This window comes from Podarcis bocagei, assembly GCF_964188305.1.
Source record: "Podarcis bocagei genome assembly, chromosome: 5".
Lineage (NCBI taxonomy): Eukaryota > Metazoa > Chordata > Lepidosauria > Squamata > Lacertidae > Podarcis > Podarcis bocagei.
The window spans coordinates 21,627,281-21,643,476 of NC_138129.1; the positions used below are offsets into that span (position 1 = coordinate 21,627,281).

Sequence of the window (16,196 nt, forward strand, 5' to 3'; positions counted from 1 at the left end):
TTGTTCTTACACCACCCCAAAAGCAAAAATCAACAAACCAGGGCCATCCCTCTGAACCTAAGAGATGAGACTTGCCCTCATTGCCACCTGATGGGACACTAGGTCATCAGCAATGTTGGCGCAAGCATTTTGTTTCACTCCAAGGGGCCTGCGGATATGCACTAGTCCATCTGTACAACGAAAGGGGGCTAAGATGCTACAATAACAACCTCACCGTTCAAAGCGTCTTAATAAGGTAATAAAAGCCACACGGTACGGCAAACGAAAGTGCACTGCTCATGGTTTCTCTCTCCTTATGATGCTTCTTACACATCGACCTTAAGCTTTTAGACCAGTGTTTCCCAAACTTGGGTCTCCAGCTGTTTTTGGACTATAATTCCCATCATCATTGGCCACTGGCCCTGCTGGCTAGGGGTGATGGGAGTTGTAGTCCAAAGACAGCTGGAGACCCAAGTTTGGGAAACACTGGTTTAGACTCGTTTCGGCAACAATGCACGCTATAGAATTGCAAGAAATGCAGGACCTTAATAAAGGACTATATTTGGGATTCAGTACGTATTATTGACACAGAAAAAAATGGATTTTATAAGGTAAGCAAGATCATGCCTACAACCGAGTCAAGAAACTGAAGTTGCCTAAATCAGACACGTCCAACTCCCAAGAGACTGCGATCTACTCCCACTATTTAAAAAAATGGCAGTGATCTACCCATTGGACATGCCTGGTCTAAATGACCCAGCTTACAACCACCCTGTTGGCCCCAGGACAAACCTGTGAATTTTACAGTCTGGATAATCTTCAGCACACAAGTCCCCATCTGAACTTGCACAGCCCATCATTTAAGATGTCTTACCTTTTCTTCTGTTTTTAGTGCTGGCTTTGGGGGTTGTGGTTGAGGGACTTTGAATCCTAAGAGCTCCAGCATGTTTTCAGCTGCATTACGCTTTGCTACCTTCTTGTTAGTTCCCATTCCTTCAGCTGTGTGCATGCCAACTTTCACCTAGAAGTATGGAGAAATGGATTATTAGAACAAGTATCTCTTTATGTAGGAAGGGGAAACTAAACGCCGATGATCATTAGTAACGTATCTGTCCAAATATGGCCTTGGAGGATAGCCAAGTTATGGGGCCTCCATGCCACTGATTGCAGGCTTTGACACACAAAGCAGGCAATTCATGCCCCAAGACTTTCCCCCTGGCTTTTATTTTTGTTTTAACGCCCCAAATAAGTTTGGATTCTGGAAGTGTCCAGAGTATAGTATCAAGATAACATGATTAGAAATCTATTAGTATGCATGTGGCAATCGATTTTGTGCTTTGCAATGATCTCAACGTTCTTCAGCCTCTGTAACAGCTCCCCGATGCTATTGCAACATGCTGCTCATCTAAGTAGTTTCTGCATTTACAAAGCACAGAGCTTCCAAAGGATTCTATGAGAATGGACTAGCAGACGAAGACAAGACAAGGCTTCCCAGAATTCTACTTTAAAATTACAGCACACTGATCTTATTATGAACCTTGAAGAATATGAAAATCCAAACCAGGGAGAGAACAGAGGACTGTGCCAGCAGAAGGAGAAGGGGTGGCAAGTGGGGGCTAAGGAGGAATATGGAATATAATAATGTATGGTGACATGATAGGGATGGAGTGTCAAATGAACCTACGGCAGCCAAGGGAAGAAGTCGTCAGCTATTTCCTGCTTATCTTCACCTCCATAAGAGTTTGGGACACAAAGACAATGCACTCCCAGCAAGAGAAAATAGAATTCAAATCATCCCGTACTGCTGTCACACCAATAAAAAAGTTCCCCATGACATAAAGACAGCAAAAACCAGACGAAGCAAGCTGCTGGCTGGCCATGGAGAACTCTTCCCTTCCTCCTACCACTACCGCTAGACAGCTGCATCACAGGGGCTGGCTGGGGGAAAGAGAAAGAGTGAGCAACTCTGCTGCAGCGGCTTCTAGAAGCAAGAGTAGCTTTCGGTCAGCAACAGATGCAAGGAGGAAATTATGTGAGCACCATAGTAATACACTGTGTTGAAATTAGACCAGGACTACATTCTGCATAGCATAGGTTGGTTGTCTAATCATGCAAGGCTCTCATTTGTGATAGCCTCTTGGCTTCTGCAGTGCATTTTACACGGGGCTTCCCTTGAATAGTTCAGAAACTGTCATCTGGTCCCACATCTTGTGTGGTTCTCCCCACAGAGATAATATGACATCCATTTTCTATGAACATCACTGTGGGTAAAACATCACTGGGGAAACTCAGCCAGATGGGTGGGGTATAAATAATAAATTATTATTATTTACCAGGTGTGCTTCTGGATTCAATTCACTATCTATGCTGATTTTAAACCTTTGAAGTACTCGGTCTGTGATATTTAAAAGTGCATCTGCTCCCGCATATATGCCCATCCCACTCCCTTTCTGTGTTAAGATCTACGAGATAGATGGCAGTAGCACCCAAAGCAAAATGCATTAAGATTACCCTCTAACCAAAAAATAGGAGTTTCATTTGGTGGTACCACCTACGTTCTGTTTCCCAAGGAAATTCAGCCGGCTCACTCGGTTGTAAAAAATGTCTTTGCAGCACCTTAAATATTGCTCTGCCAGGCCGAGAAACTTTGATCAATTATTTAATACAAGATAAACTGCTGCTGTGCATTTTTTATATGAACTGTTTGAGGTTTTTATGATATTCTATTGTGGTTTTATTGCAATCTGGCTTGGAGGGGCCCTCGTGGCCCAAAGCAGCTTATAAATTCAAATAAATCAATTAATTACATGGCTGCCCTGTCCTGGATAAAGTGCTGAGCTCAACACAAACCTGCATCACGAACTCCCTGCGCCTCGGAAGTCCACGTTCTGTGATGAGCATGTACTCTGGCTCCTTCTCTTTCTTCGCTTGCTGTATTTGAGCCAGTCTGCTAATGGGATTCATACCTTGGCCGTATTCGGGACTTGTCTGCAACTTAGATAGAAAAAGCAAGAATCAGCCAACAGTTGGCAAGAGCAGTTCCAATACATCACATTCCCATGAAAACACTCCAGGAGATAGGGTGGTGTTGGGTTGGTGTTTTTTCAACTGTTAACTTTGCTATTGGGTTTTCAGGAAGTATTGGTACATGTTGCAGAGTTACAGACACAGTTGTGAAGAATTATTCTGAATCACTTTAAGAAGACAACAAAACCAAACCAGTATCAACTGCAAACATGGTACAGAGACACAGGAAGCTCAAACTGACTCAGGGAAAGGTATCTACAGCATCACAACCTCCAGCGTTCATCAGTAATAAGGTTATGATCACAATTATTTCAGAAATAAATCATACTGAAACAATTTTTGCGTCTCTGGAGGTTTCAGTCCATGTTGTCTAGAAACACAGGTGATGGGGGATACCCACTTACTTGCAAATGAACTGTCTCTATGCTCCCTATGGTGCTGGACCTTTTTTTGTTTTTGTTTTTAAAAAGGAGATCTGATATACTACATCACCAATTGTGCTCATTAGATTAATCTATGCCTGATTTCTGCACAAGGCTGTTACATGAAAGCTGAACATGCATGCTATGCTTCATACACTAAGAATGCCTACTATGCAAGCCTCCACCAAAACAGCTGCACAAGAACATTTGGATTACAGATGGCAGCAAACACACAGCACAGGTCCTGGCATTTAGACAAGTTAAGTGCTTCCTTGCTGATACAGAATCACCACTAGTTTGGCATAACAACAGTGAACAAAGAGTTCCGATGACTACAGGCACAGACAGAGGTGTCTGCTATGGTGCAAGACAGCTTCCTTAAACATATCAAGAATTTCCTTTTACAACAGCTGAGGTTTGGCTAAGCGCATACTTCTCTCACCTTGACTATTGATTTTGTTTTCTTTTTGATTCGTGGCTTCATTTTCTCAACCGTAGGAAGGGGGGGCAGTTTCTTCAATTCCTCTAGGACTGCTATGGCCGCGTTCTTCTTTGAGATCTTCTTGCTCTTGCCTTCACCCTCACCCATGAATTCTCCCACAGATACCTTCGTTACGAAGCTCTTCATATGAGGGGGACCGCTCTCCCGGGTCACCTGTTTCAGAGGGAAAAACTGAGTGAAAGCGTGATAAACATTTATTAAAAATGGTAGGGTAAAATGGTTGTAGCAAACTTTACTCACAAACTACAATTTGGGGGGGGGGCGGGTTAGGGAAGAACAAGGCTAATTTAAACAACATTCCTAATAAAGCGGGAAGTGGCTATATTTTAAAAGCCTCTCAGTACATTACCCCACCCCATGCAGGTTAAAAATGTAAACCCAGCTAAACTTTACATGCTAAAGACAGTCTTTGCAAGTCTTATTTTATTCAGTATGTACCAATAGTAGATAGGTAGCCATGTTGGTCTGCCATAGTCAAAATAAAAAAAAATTCCTTCCAGTAGCACCTTAAAGACCAACTAAGTTAGTTCTTGGTATGAGCTTTCGTGTGCATGCACACTTCTTCAGATACCAATCTGAAGAAGTGTGCATGCACACGAAAGCTCATACCAAGAACTAACTTAGTTGGTCTTTAAGGTGCTACTGGAAGTATGTACCAAGTTAGTCTTTTGGGGGCACTACGTTTTGCCCCAACTACAAATATTTAGGTCTGTGGCAGTTTTTAGTTAAAAAAATTAAAAGGCTATAAACCTTGGCATGCATCCATGCTTAACAAAAAAATTCCTTCCAGTAGCACCTTAAAGACCAACTAAGTTAGTTCTTGGTATGAGCTTTCGTGTGCATGCACACTTCTTCAGATACACTGCAGCCTCAGTGTATCTGAAGAAGTGTGCATGCACACGAAAGCTCATACCAATAACTAACTTAGTTGGTCTTTAAGGTGCTACTGGAAGGAATTTTTTTATTTTGACTATGGCAGACCAACACGGCTACCTATCTGTAACTGGATCCATGCTTAACGTTAAGTAAATATCCAAATATCAATTCATAATAAAGCAACAAAGGGACATATTTAGTACTGAATAAATTTTCCATTTTCTTGCACTCTACACACAATAAACAGCAAGACAGTACATTCTTAAACAGAAAGAAATTACATTAGATATTTATACTCTCCTAACAGGATAATTCAACTTGCCCATTCTTCTAATCCTTTCAATAGCCTTACCCACTGAATCCAACTACCAAGAGTGGACTTCCACTTATGGGAAGAGCTCCTTCCCCTTGCAATGAAGTCCCTTTCCACTGCAGCCCTCAGGCACCTGCACATTGGCTTCTGAGGGCTGGAGGAACCTTTGGAGTCGGGTGGTACACAGTGTGGGGGCTGCAGCAAAGGGGAAATCAGTGACACCCTCCCTCCCACTCACATAAGCAAATATATCTGCGACATTTTATGACATTAGTGGCATCTGCCGTTCCTTCCAAATACATTGGAAGAATTTAAATGCTGCCAGCACACAGCTTCTCATAATTCCCCTTTTAATGGCTTTCCACTATGAAACAAAACTACTGGACCCATGGAAAGAGAATCAGGATATATTTTAACACACAATTTTAAAGCCCAGCTGTATTCCACCCCAAATTATCTCCCCCCACCCGCCAAGTAGTGCTACCTTCAGTATTCTAAAGTAAAACCACTTTTAGAGCAATTAACTAAACCTACCTCAAAATTCACAGGCAAGTTCCTTTTAAGTGCAATCTCAAACACTTGGCTTATTTCAGATTTATTGAGATTTTCATCATCTGGTTCTCTGCCATTAATCTAAGAGAAGAGCAATGATATTGAAGAAGCTTCTTTTGCACCGACTCACTAACAAATCTGCCACACACAGTATCTAGGGTTAGTATCATAATATTAAACATGATTTTCTCCACTCAACCCCCAGGAGAAGATTAAACTGAAAGCTCAAGGACAGTTTTCATCACGAGTGCCTGACATGCCAAGGAGATTTTCCAGAGTTATTCCCTTGTCTGAAAAATCTACGGGGAAACAGCTAGCAGTTCTGAAAGATGCACATTATGCATGGGAGAGGTTAATTTTGGTGTCTACATGAAATTACTTGCAGGCAACCTGTAAAAACTGGCAATAAAGTTCAGAGCTTTATAAAATACATTTTCAAAATACAAGCCCAATGTTATTTTCCCATTTTCAGCTTTTCCAGTTTCAGGCCATTATTAACCCAGAGAATATCTGCGTGCCTGAGGGGAGTATTGTGCCTGGGTTTGACAACCGCAGACTCCCTACCCCACCCAACGCCACATGGAAAGCTCCTTTTATAAAGGTCAGTTTTCAAAAGTGGTCTGCAGTCTAGCACAGGAGCTGCAACTAAAAGGGAAGAAGCAGCAATTAAATCCACTGGGTGCACCCAACTCTTTACAAACACCTAATGCAGTCCTTTGGAGCTGAATTGTAGTATTCACCCAGTGAAGACTGGAGGCATATGACATTCCCTAGCTTGAGGAGAAATACTATATTCTATTGCAACAACAAATCTCTCAGGGAGTTTTCTGCATGGTATTTGCTTCCAATAACTGCTATGCCTTTCAGAATGCCAGTTCTGGCATTTAAGTAGTCAGTGGAATGTCCTTTTCTACTTATTGTGCTCCAAGGGAAGGGAAAATAAGCTATGCAGAACACACTCAAGAAGCCACACAAATCATAATCAGCACACACTCTAGCTACGGAAGTTTCAGCAGACATTTTATACACAGAGAGAGACACGGTACAGTCCAAGAATGCTAAGAATTAGCAAATGTGATTGAGAGAGTTACTTTGGAAAACTAGCGTTTCATTATTTATTTCTGAGGTTTTACCAAATGGTCCCAAGGCAGAAATAAAAACATCCTTAAAGACGAAGAAAATTAATAAAACTAAAATAACGTTTTATTTGCTCATCAAGATTTATATACCACTTAATCAGAAAACTAAGTGGATTACATAAATAATTTAAAATATTCGTAAGAAAATACCCACTGAATCAACATATTTTTAAAACAGGTAAAACAAGTAATATAAAAGTAAGTGATCAGTAAAATAGACAATCTATATCTAAGCAGGCAATAAAAAATGTAAACCAAGAGGCTCATTAAAATCCCCTCTCTGCACTCAAAGACGTTTTGTTTTGTTGAGTCTTTCTTCACCTACTCAAAAACACATCCCATCTCTTCCAGTATTAGAAAGCCAAACACAGGGAGGGGAGGGTTTCTAAAGCTTCACCTTAAAAGCTAAGCATTTAAGTTATGGGACTTCTTTCTATCTATAAAAAGACTCTCCAATGCAAGCTAAGACCTTGAATCTCTTTTCTACTTATTTTACTACCATGGATTTAAAAAATATACGGACTGAAGCAACATTGCCAAATAAGCCCAAGTTTGGAGAATTAGTGGCTCAGTTATTTATTAACCGGGGAATTATAGTACAGAGGAGATAATGGCAGAATGTCAGGTTGTAAGATCAAGGAAATCAAATGTTCTGACTGAGCCATTTTTATGGTGCCAGTTTATGATCTGATTCTTCAAACAAGCTCCATTCATAAAGCTGCGATCACATTTAGGCCGATATAAAGCCATGCCTATACGAAACTCTGAACACATGCTTCAGATAATTCATAACAATTAACGAGCATGCTGATGAGGCTATTGAGGTTGAAAGCAAATACACACGCCCTTCTAGAGGCCGGGCAAAACAGCCATGCAGTGGTACACACAGCACAAGTACAATAATCTTTCCAAATAACTATCATGCAAAATTAAGTTAATTGGAGCTAGCTAGCGGAGCAAATGAGAATGTAAGAGAAGTTAAAGCAGAGAACAGTTCTTTAGCATTTTATTTTGCCGTAAACAGGAAATAATGTAAGGGGTAGAGGAAGAAAGAACTCAACACACTATTTAAGAAATGTCTATGCACACACGGAACATATGAAGGTCCCAGATTTTGATCTCTCTAGTTAAGAAGGCCTTAGAGAGCAGTGTCAGAAGGCTGCTTGATCCAAGCCCCTGAAGAACTGATGCTGGACAAGGTAAACTGTATTAAGGTTAATACTTCAGGCAACTTCTAAGGCAATGCCAAATTAAGCAGTTTAATGTTCACCCAGATGCATCTGCGAAATGAGACGATGCCAGTAATTCAGTTCTGCTTCTGCTGCAAGCTGGCTATATTATTCTTCATGTAACCCAAGTAATGGGCAGGGCAGAATATGGAGTTTCAATGCAGTTCTGATGCTGATGATTACGGACAAGAATTATGCTGTATTTTCAAAGTACAGTGGTGCCTCGCAAGACGAAAATAATCCGTTCCACGAGTCTCTTCGTCTAGCGGTTTTTTCGTCTTGCGAAGCAACCCTATTAGCGGATTAGCGGATTAGCGCTATTAGCGGCTATTAAAGGCTTATCGGCTTAGTGGCTAAAAGGCTATTAGCGGCTTAGCAGCTTAGAAAAAAGGGGGGAAGCGGGGGGAAATCGGAACACTCGCAAGACGTTTTCGTCTTGCGAAGCAAGCCCATAGGGAAATTCGTCTTGCGAAGCAGCTCAAAAACGGAAAACCCTTTTGTCTAGCGGGTTTTCCGTCTTGCGAGGCATTCGTCTTGCGGGGCACCACTGTAGTGACAGCTTTAACAATAACGTTCTGCAGCCAACACTGCACAGAACCTATTTCTAGAATTCCAGTTGCTGTTCCAGTACTACTTAAATATACTCTGCAGGAAAACTGGTCTCCCATTCACAATTTCTACAGTGTCTCAAAGACTTGACAGCGGTTGCTCCAAAATCTGAAATCAATTTAACTCCAGCACAGACTTGGCTATAGATCTACCTTGAGTTACGCCATTATTCTGCTATTCTAAGCTGAACTAAATATAACCTGGGGCCCAAATTCATTTTTTAAACTTACTACCAAATCCAAATATCGAGCTCATTTCCCGCTCTCCACTCCAAATTCTGGGTATATCCACTTATATACCCCAAAGCCTTGACTTTGAAGCTGTAATTTTCACAATGCAATATAGTTAAGCCACGCAATGACCGATGCACCATTTTATGAGACCTGTTGTATCTGTGACACGTTCTCTAGGCTGAAATGCTTAAAACCAGTGAGGAGCAGCTGGCTGGTTGGGTCTGCTTTGGGGCAATGCAAGGAACGGAGAAGGAAAGAATAGCAGCCTTGGAGGAGGCCAAAAGTCTGCAAATATCTTCCCTCTTTACCTTGCTAGCACTTGAGTAACTGATGCATTTACACTTCATTAGCGACAGGGCTGTCAAGCAGAGAGGTACCACAGTTCACTATGGCTAAACAGGGGAACCACCAAGTGCCACAGACAGGCTTATCATAAGCGACAGAAAAATATGTGAGTGCAAGCCTTCACACATTAAAGCAACAGCATTTGGGGGCAAACCAAAAAGCTACTTTCAAAACAGTTAACTTCTACTATGTTTTAGACATACTACCTCCGGTTTTTCAGGCAAGGGCTCATTTTGCAGGATTTTCAGTGCTTTAGCAGCCGCGTCATGTTTAGCAGCCTGTCTTGTTCTTCCTTTCCCGTGAAACTGCTGTCCCCCGATGGAGAGCTCCACTTGGTAGAGCCAGGGTCCCACAGGAAATGGATAGAAGTACCTGAAAAGAGAAAGACTTGACATTTCAGGCCTGGAGGGGGGTGTACAAGGTCATCCTTGCCAGCAGACAGGTCTCAAATAAAAGCGTTAAGTGGAGAAACAGCACTGAACACAATGCGTCAACTGTTGGCCCTCAAAAGTTTGACTGCAGCACTTACAGTGCAGACACTGCATGACTAGAAGCATTAACATTAAAGCCAGAAGCACAAAGCTACCATCACGGATTAAACATTTCTGAACTCAACCAGCAAGTTAAGCTATTAATATATTCGGCTGCATTCAATAGAACATTTGTTTTTTAAAAGTTACAAGCTCAGGCCCATAAATTCTGCCCACTTTATTTAGGCCAACTGAACCTACAAGAAAAAGGAGACTGGCTGTTTAGTGTCATCCTCCCCCCAAAAATGCAGACCATCATCCTTCAATTTTCACTTCCTAGCTTTTGTTTTCAAATTTTGGAATGATGTTGCTTTTTGGAGGAGGAGGTTGCAGGGATGTCTGTCACGCTGCAAAGGAAAAGATTTGGGAGCAAAAAAGAAGAAAAAGGTGTATGGCTCCTTTCAACAGCTTGGGTCCATAATAGCTTAAGGACAACCTGAGCCCTTATATCTCAGCTTGATCACAGAGATAATCCAGGAGTGGTGTTAGTTATTCAGCAGTCCAACCGGTTACAACCAGAATTCAAGGATTTAGTGTCGCCAGTCCCATTCTGCGGAATACACCTTTGCTGCTAGTTTTCAAGTGTCCTTTGAAGACCTTTTTATTCCAGCAGGCCTATTCGGTTGTTTACGTTTTCTTAAGCCGAGCCAGTGATTTTAATTATTATTTTTCAATAGTATTTTATATTTTGTTGTATCTGCATACGTTGCTGTATATGACCTTGACATTTTGTAAAGAGTTTTATAAATAAAGGGTAAGACGGCATGAAACCAGTTTTCCCTTTGCATCTAGAAACAAAGAGAATGGGGTGCTTTAAATAAAGAGTTCTAAAAGCGTTTATGAAGCCTCACCAGGGAGACTGAGGCTGTTGCCAGGAGGCTGTAGAAGTGTGGCTTAATTGGCTTGGGGGCAAAGTGCCAACCATCTCATTCTCCAAAAGTGTGCAGCAGGCGTACTCCCATTCGCTACACCAAATGTAGTGCTTAGAAAGGCTGAGGGGTGCAACCCCCTCCTTCTCCCAAAATTCTGCTCCTCTAAGTGGATCTTGGCTCTCAGCCGTTTCTCTGGTGTGTCCCCTATTTCAGATACCATGGATCTTTGGGCAGCTGAATCATCCATTTTTTCTTCTTCACTATAGCTAAGCTTGGGAAGGCCGTGGTATTATTTTGGTGATCCAGATTTGGGGTTTTGCAGTGCAGCAATAGCTGGCCATTACAGTGGACACTTGGGTTGAGAACGTGATCCGTGAAGGATGCATGTTTGCAACCTGCAGCGGCGCGTCTGTGAACGCACGGGTTGCAATTTGGTGCTTCTGCGCATGCACGACCACCGAAACCCGGAAGTAACCCGTTCCGGTACTTCCGGGTTTCAGCGGTGCGTAACCCGAAAAAACGCAACCTGAAGTGCCTGTAACCCGAGGTATGATTGTATTGTGGAACCAGATGTTTTGAATGGTTGCCTTTTAACTGTCTGTGCAGCTCGTGCATAAAACCTGCTTGTCCTAGGACACTGCTTCTCAAAGGGTGTGGCATGCCACACTTGCGTAGCAGGAGAGGATGGCAAGTGTGGCAGGAAGGTTCAACAACAATCATCAAATAAATATTTTAACATTTTAGTGTAGTATAGTAGAGTATCAATTTATTTATTTAAATTTGCAGGATATGGATAGATATATTTTCAAAATGAGAGCAAAAGCATCAAGTGATATTGAGGACAATCCTAGTTGTGATCCAAAATCACCGTTCGAACAGAGTGCTAGAGAAGACCCATTTAATTTGACACTGGTAGCAGGCCCAAGCAAACATCCAAACAAGAAAGCTTGTCGACAATATGCGGATAGCTATTTTGAGTCTTTATTTCACATGGAATGGAGAGGAAAATGTCCTTCAGCCACGTGTTTCCTGTGGTGGGAAGCTTTCCCCATTCCAATATGGCCCCAGACAAGATGAAGACATCTGTTGTCAAACATGGAAATCTGGCAAACAAGAATTTTCAATATTTTGAAAGGCTTTTGGAACAGCAGAAACGTCAATGATCTTGTTTTGAAAAACGAGTAGAAGTCTCAGATAAGATGCAAATTATATCTTACCAAGTGGCTGAATTGACTGCTCAACAGACATAACCACCCTGAAATGGACGAAGGGTGGTATAGAAATTTAATTAATAATAATAAACCACATACAATAGCTGACAAAATGATTAAGCCTGCCATAATACAAAAGATTAGAAAAGAGAAAGGATTCTTTGTGTTGATGAAGAGATGAGAGTTTGGTTCTCTCAAATTAGACCCAATATAAATGAGATTACTCAGCAAAAGCAAGTTCATAAACGTACTTAAGGTACATATGTAAGAGGTTCATTTATAAATATATTTTGGGAATGATTCATATTCTTATGTAGCTGCCTTGTTTAATGCTTTCTGGATGTCACGTGATCATACTATAAAGCATTTGTGTTCTGCTGTTCTAAGTCAAGCACTGGTAGGAATTGTTCCTTTTTGTTTTCCAATGTATTTCTTATAAAAAAATAAAATAAAAATAAAAATGGTGTGGCATGGCACAAGCAAATCTTTATTCTGAAAGTGTGGCCCAGAGAAATAAGTCTGAGAATCACTATGCTAGGAAGACAAGTGCAGTATTCTTCAGAAGCACCAAAATTGTGAATTTGAAAGAGTGTGATCGGAGGACTTCATTACAGGAGAGTGAATAATGGCATGACATACCGTGGGGGATAAGCACCACCTCTCATACTGTAGTTGTAAGTGGACCTCATCTCTGTGTAAGGATCTATAGGCTTGTACATTGGTTTCTTTCCCAGCTTCATACAAAGCGCATTCAGCTCCACTGTGGGGGTTACACTATCTAAAGAGAAGAAGATAAAGCAAGTGTTAAAGGTGGAGGTCAGAGAGAATTCCACACTGTGCCTCAGACATTCATTCCCTCAATAGCTAGGAGTAGACTTGAGAAGCATCAAAGGGATGGGTGGTAGGAAGAGAAGTTCATGTGTATTAAATAAGGACAGAAAGCAATTTGTCATTTAAATTTGTTCAGGGGAGGCATGCTTATTTTACAGAAACCAAGTGTTAATGCAAATGCCATGTGAATAGATTTTTTGCTGCAGCATATAACTTGATTTGTATTTGCAAACTGATATTTAAATACTGGCATTTGACTGGAAAGCCTAGCACTATATGCATAGAATATAGAAGACATGATGTTCCTCAAACTGAAGGCTATCATTACTACAAAAGCTTGCATTACACATGCTTGGTTTAATATAAACACCTTTTCCCCTCACTGAGAGCTCACATGCTGCTCACATTGGTCTTTTATCTGACTGCCAGCCTCTTCTTATTTGCATAGTACCGCGGCACGGTTTGCAAATTCGCAGTTCTGGAGAATTAAAATCAATGGCAGAAATCCAAAATCTACACCTGGGCTTCAAGTGAGCTGGAGCATTCCAGCATCCATGCCCCCAACAACCACCCCAAGCCATAGCCTATGTGCTTCAGAAGTCACTATGAAGGTCAGAGAAAGGTCCATAGCAGCATCTGGTGCAGTGCAAGGGGCTGCAACTGGAAGGGGACAAAAAAACACACAAATCCTTTACAAGTGCATGGAGGCATATTAAGCACATGCATGGAGCTCTTTGGACTCCATCCAAGATTCTGAAAGACCTCAAAAGCCACAAATAGCTCTCTAGATTTCTTTGTCTTGATTAAATATCACTATTTCCCCCAGAGACTTACACAACTGTCCGGCAATATGAGTTTTAAAAGCTCATATTCTACAGATAAAAAGCAACAAAATGCAATAAAGCACACTTGAATAAGGCTTTTATCCAATGTCTATCAGTAGAAAATGTGTTACTGTGAACCAAATTAAGGGAAGACAGGAGATGTTGCTGCCTGGTATCTTAAAGCTGCATGTTCTTATCTAAGACCCCCCCCCCCCCGGGAAACTGCTTAAAACAAAGCTGGGAAGGAAGACTAAAAAGCATGGTATGGAGAGGCAAGTGCAACCATAGTTGAGGACAGATGGCAGCAGAGCCAGGGACATTAGAGAAAGGCAAGGAGTTGGGAGATTTACTGAAGACCCACACATTTCAGCAAGTCTACATAAGCTGTCAACTGTCAAAAACAGCAGCGTCCCCTTACCCACCCATCCCTAGCAATCTTCCCTTGACACCAAGGAGTTTTGGAAGCAGTTTGTGACATGGCATGGGGATCTGTTCTCAAAAGGAAAAAATGTAAAATAAAAATTCCACAGCACATCCAAGATCTTGGTGGCACAAACTACCTATTTCCAAGCTCATTCCATGCATCAAAATGATGTCATTTCCCTTCAAGGAAAGCTAATTACAACTAACTCATAGGGTTATTACTCTATGGGCAACCAAGTCCTGCAACCTACCATTTAATCCCCGATTTCTAGGATTATCATCACCTGGTAAAGGAGAGCACCATGCCATCTTCTGCACTCCCTGTGACAAAAGTCTTTTAAATTGTGTTAGCTTCTTCAGGCAAACCAACTTTTTCCTCTAAACTCTAAGTCTCTCCCTAGTTAGCTGCTTGCTTGATTTCTTTGCTGGCGAATTTGTTACAATCATAGCCAGGTGTGTTAATGGTCCATCATGTAGCCAGGGGAGAGAACTGCCTCCTACCTGCATTAGTGTAAGATTAGGAAACCTTATTTGCACACACTACAACTGGATCAAGCCTGAAACTGCCTCACTGTGGCTGACCTGGGCTGGCCATGTCAAATATGCATTTAGCCATCCCCTTTTCTTATGAGACTAACCTGTTGCCCAGAGTGCTTTCAGTGGAAGTCTGGTAGACATGGGGAAAGCTTCCTGTTTCCATTTATCCCTGTTTGACTTACTGCAAGCATGGTGTAAATAAACAATAGTATTTTCTGCAAACATTGGGGGCTGTTCCTGGGTAAATAACTTCAGACAGAGCAGAAAGTACGCATTTGTATACATTTCTTATCTTTTCTCAGTTTTGGAAATATTTAGTATTATATAGTGGAATGTTTTTTTTGTTTTTGTTTGTTTACATAAGAGGAATAAAGAAAACCAATGTAGGTAACAGAAATGAAAATACCATATGAAATATGGGTAGTTTTCTACATAGTGATATGTTCAATCAGTGCAAGGATTGTCCCTTTTGCAACAGATCCCTCTCCCTCTGCTACCCTCCTAAATCCTTTCTTGGCTTTCCTCCAGCCCTCTTCTGGAGCAGATTTGGGGATGACACAGGGCACACCTTGAGCTAGCACAATTATTTAGTTCCATATGGCTCCATTATTACTCTTCTGACTTTTCCACAGGGTCTACTAGGTGAAGCACAGTAGAGGAAGAACAGAGCTAATATTCTGAAGTGAACGTCCAGACTGGCTTTGATTTATATATACTTGCACATGCCAGGACCAGTTTGGTGCTGGTCTCTCAGTTCATGTGCACAAGAAAGCCATACCACACAATGGAAAATGAGTTTATTAGTTTTTTTAATTTGTTCCTTGCTCAAATGAATTGTTTTCAGTCAGCATCTCAGACACTGCAAATTGCCACTTATTTTTGTACTAAGCGTCCATCAATGCTCCTTACAAATATTTCCAATTCTAAGTGGTAACAATCCTTGCAGCCATAAAGTTAAGAAGCTAGCCAATTTCTTGTCCATATCACTTTCACAGTGCAAAGTAAATCCTGTTTTCCTTCAATACTTTATTTTTATGTTTAAGTTACAATTATATGTCTTTAGGTCAATTCAGACTCAAGCTACTCATGATACTGGCTTTGGGTAACATTACTAAATTTCTCCCTGAGACAGCGCTGGGTTTTTGGTTTGCTCCTTTTTTATAAATAGTAAAATGACTAATACTTAAAGAGTTCTCCTGGGGCTGCAGAGCTGGAGGGTGGCACACTCTAGTCTCTGCTGTTGGGAATCAAGGATTACTAGAAGGCCGGACCACCGCCTCACAAACAACATCATGGCAACTGGAGAGCAACCGAAACAAGCAGAGTTGCTGGAAGCTCTATTCCCCCATCTTATTTGCCGAAAGGACACTTGGCTTCCCAGCTGCCTGAGACTGCAAAAGCAAGAGGAAAGAAGACACTACCCCAACCAATTGATGTCCAAGCAAGAACACCAGCAAAGGAAAACCAACTTGGCCCAACCTGGATATAAATGCCTGTAGCTCACCACTTTGTGCAGGGCTTGAACCAATCTTCCTCTTTTGCCTTTTACTTCCCTGCCCCTGTAAACCTTGCCTTTCTAGTCTGTAAGTCTAATGGCAGGGCATGTCTCTTCTTTTTTTTTAATGAGCCTCTTGGGGAGACAATGTATGTCTGAAAAACTGGATGAGAATATGGAAAATAAACAGAACTATCAAGGTTTTGTGCTCCAGTGAAACCCTGAAAAGAACTGTGAGGTTAAGTAG

The 16,196-nt window shown here is 41.5% G+C and overlaps 1 protein-coding gene across 4 annotated transcripts in view; it reads right to left on the minus strand.

The window, feature by feature from the left end:
- Positions 1-16,196, minus strand: part of STAU1 (staufen double-stranded RNA binding protein 1) — a 40,631-nt gene that overhangs the window by 5,534 nt on the left and 18,901 nt on the right. For 2 of the 4 annotated variants that reach the window (XM_081196185.1, XM_081196186.1), the window contains 6 exons: positions 12,479-12,617; positions 9,433-9,598; positions 5,654-5,752; positions 3,871-4,101; positions 2,830-2,973; positions 854-1,000 (listed from right to left, as the gene is read on the minus strand). In XM_081196185.1, the coding sequence (XP_081052311.1) occupies positions 854-1,000; positions 2,830-2,973; positions 3,871-4,101; positions 5,654-5,752; positions 9,433-9,598; positions 12,479-12,617 (926 nt within the window). The remainder of the gene's footprint in view (positions 1-853; positions 1,001-2,829; positions 2,974-3,870; positions 4,102-5,653; positions 5,753-9,432; positions 9,599-12,478; positions 12,618-16,196) is intronic. The other 2 variants (XM_081196187.1, XM_081196188.1) reach the window with 2 other exon arrangements.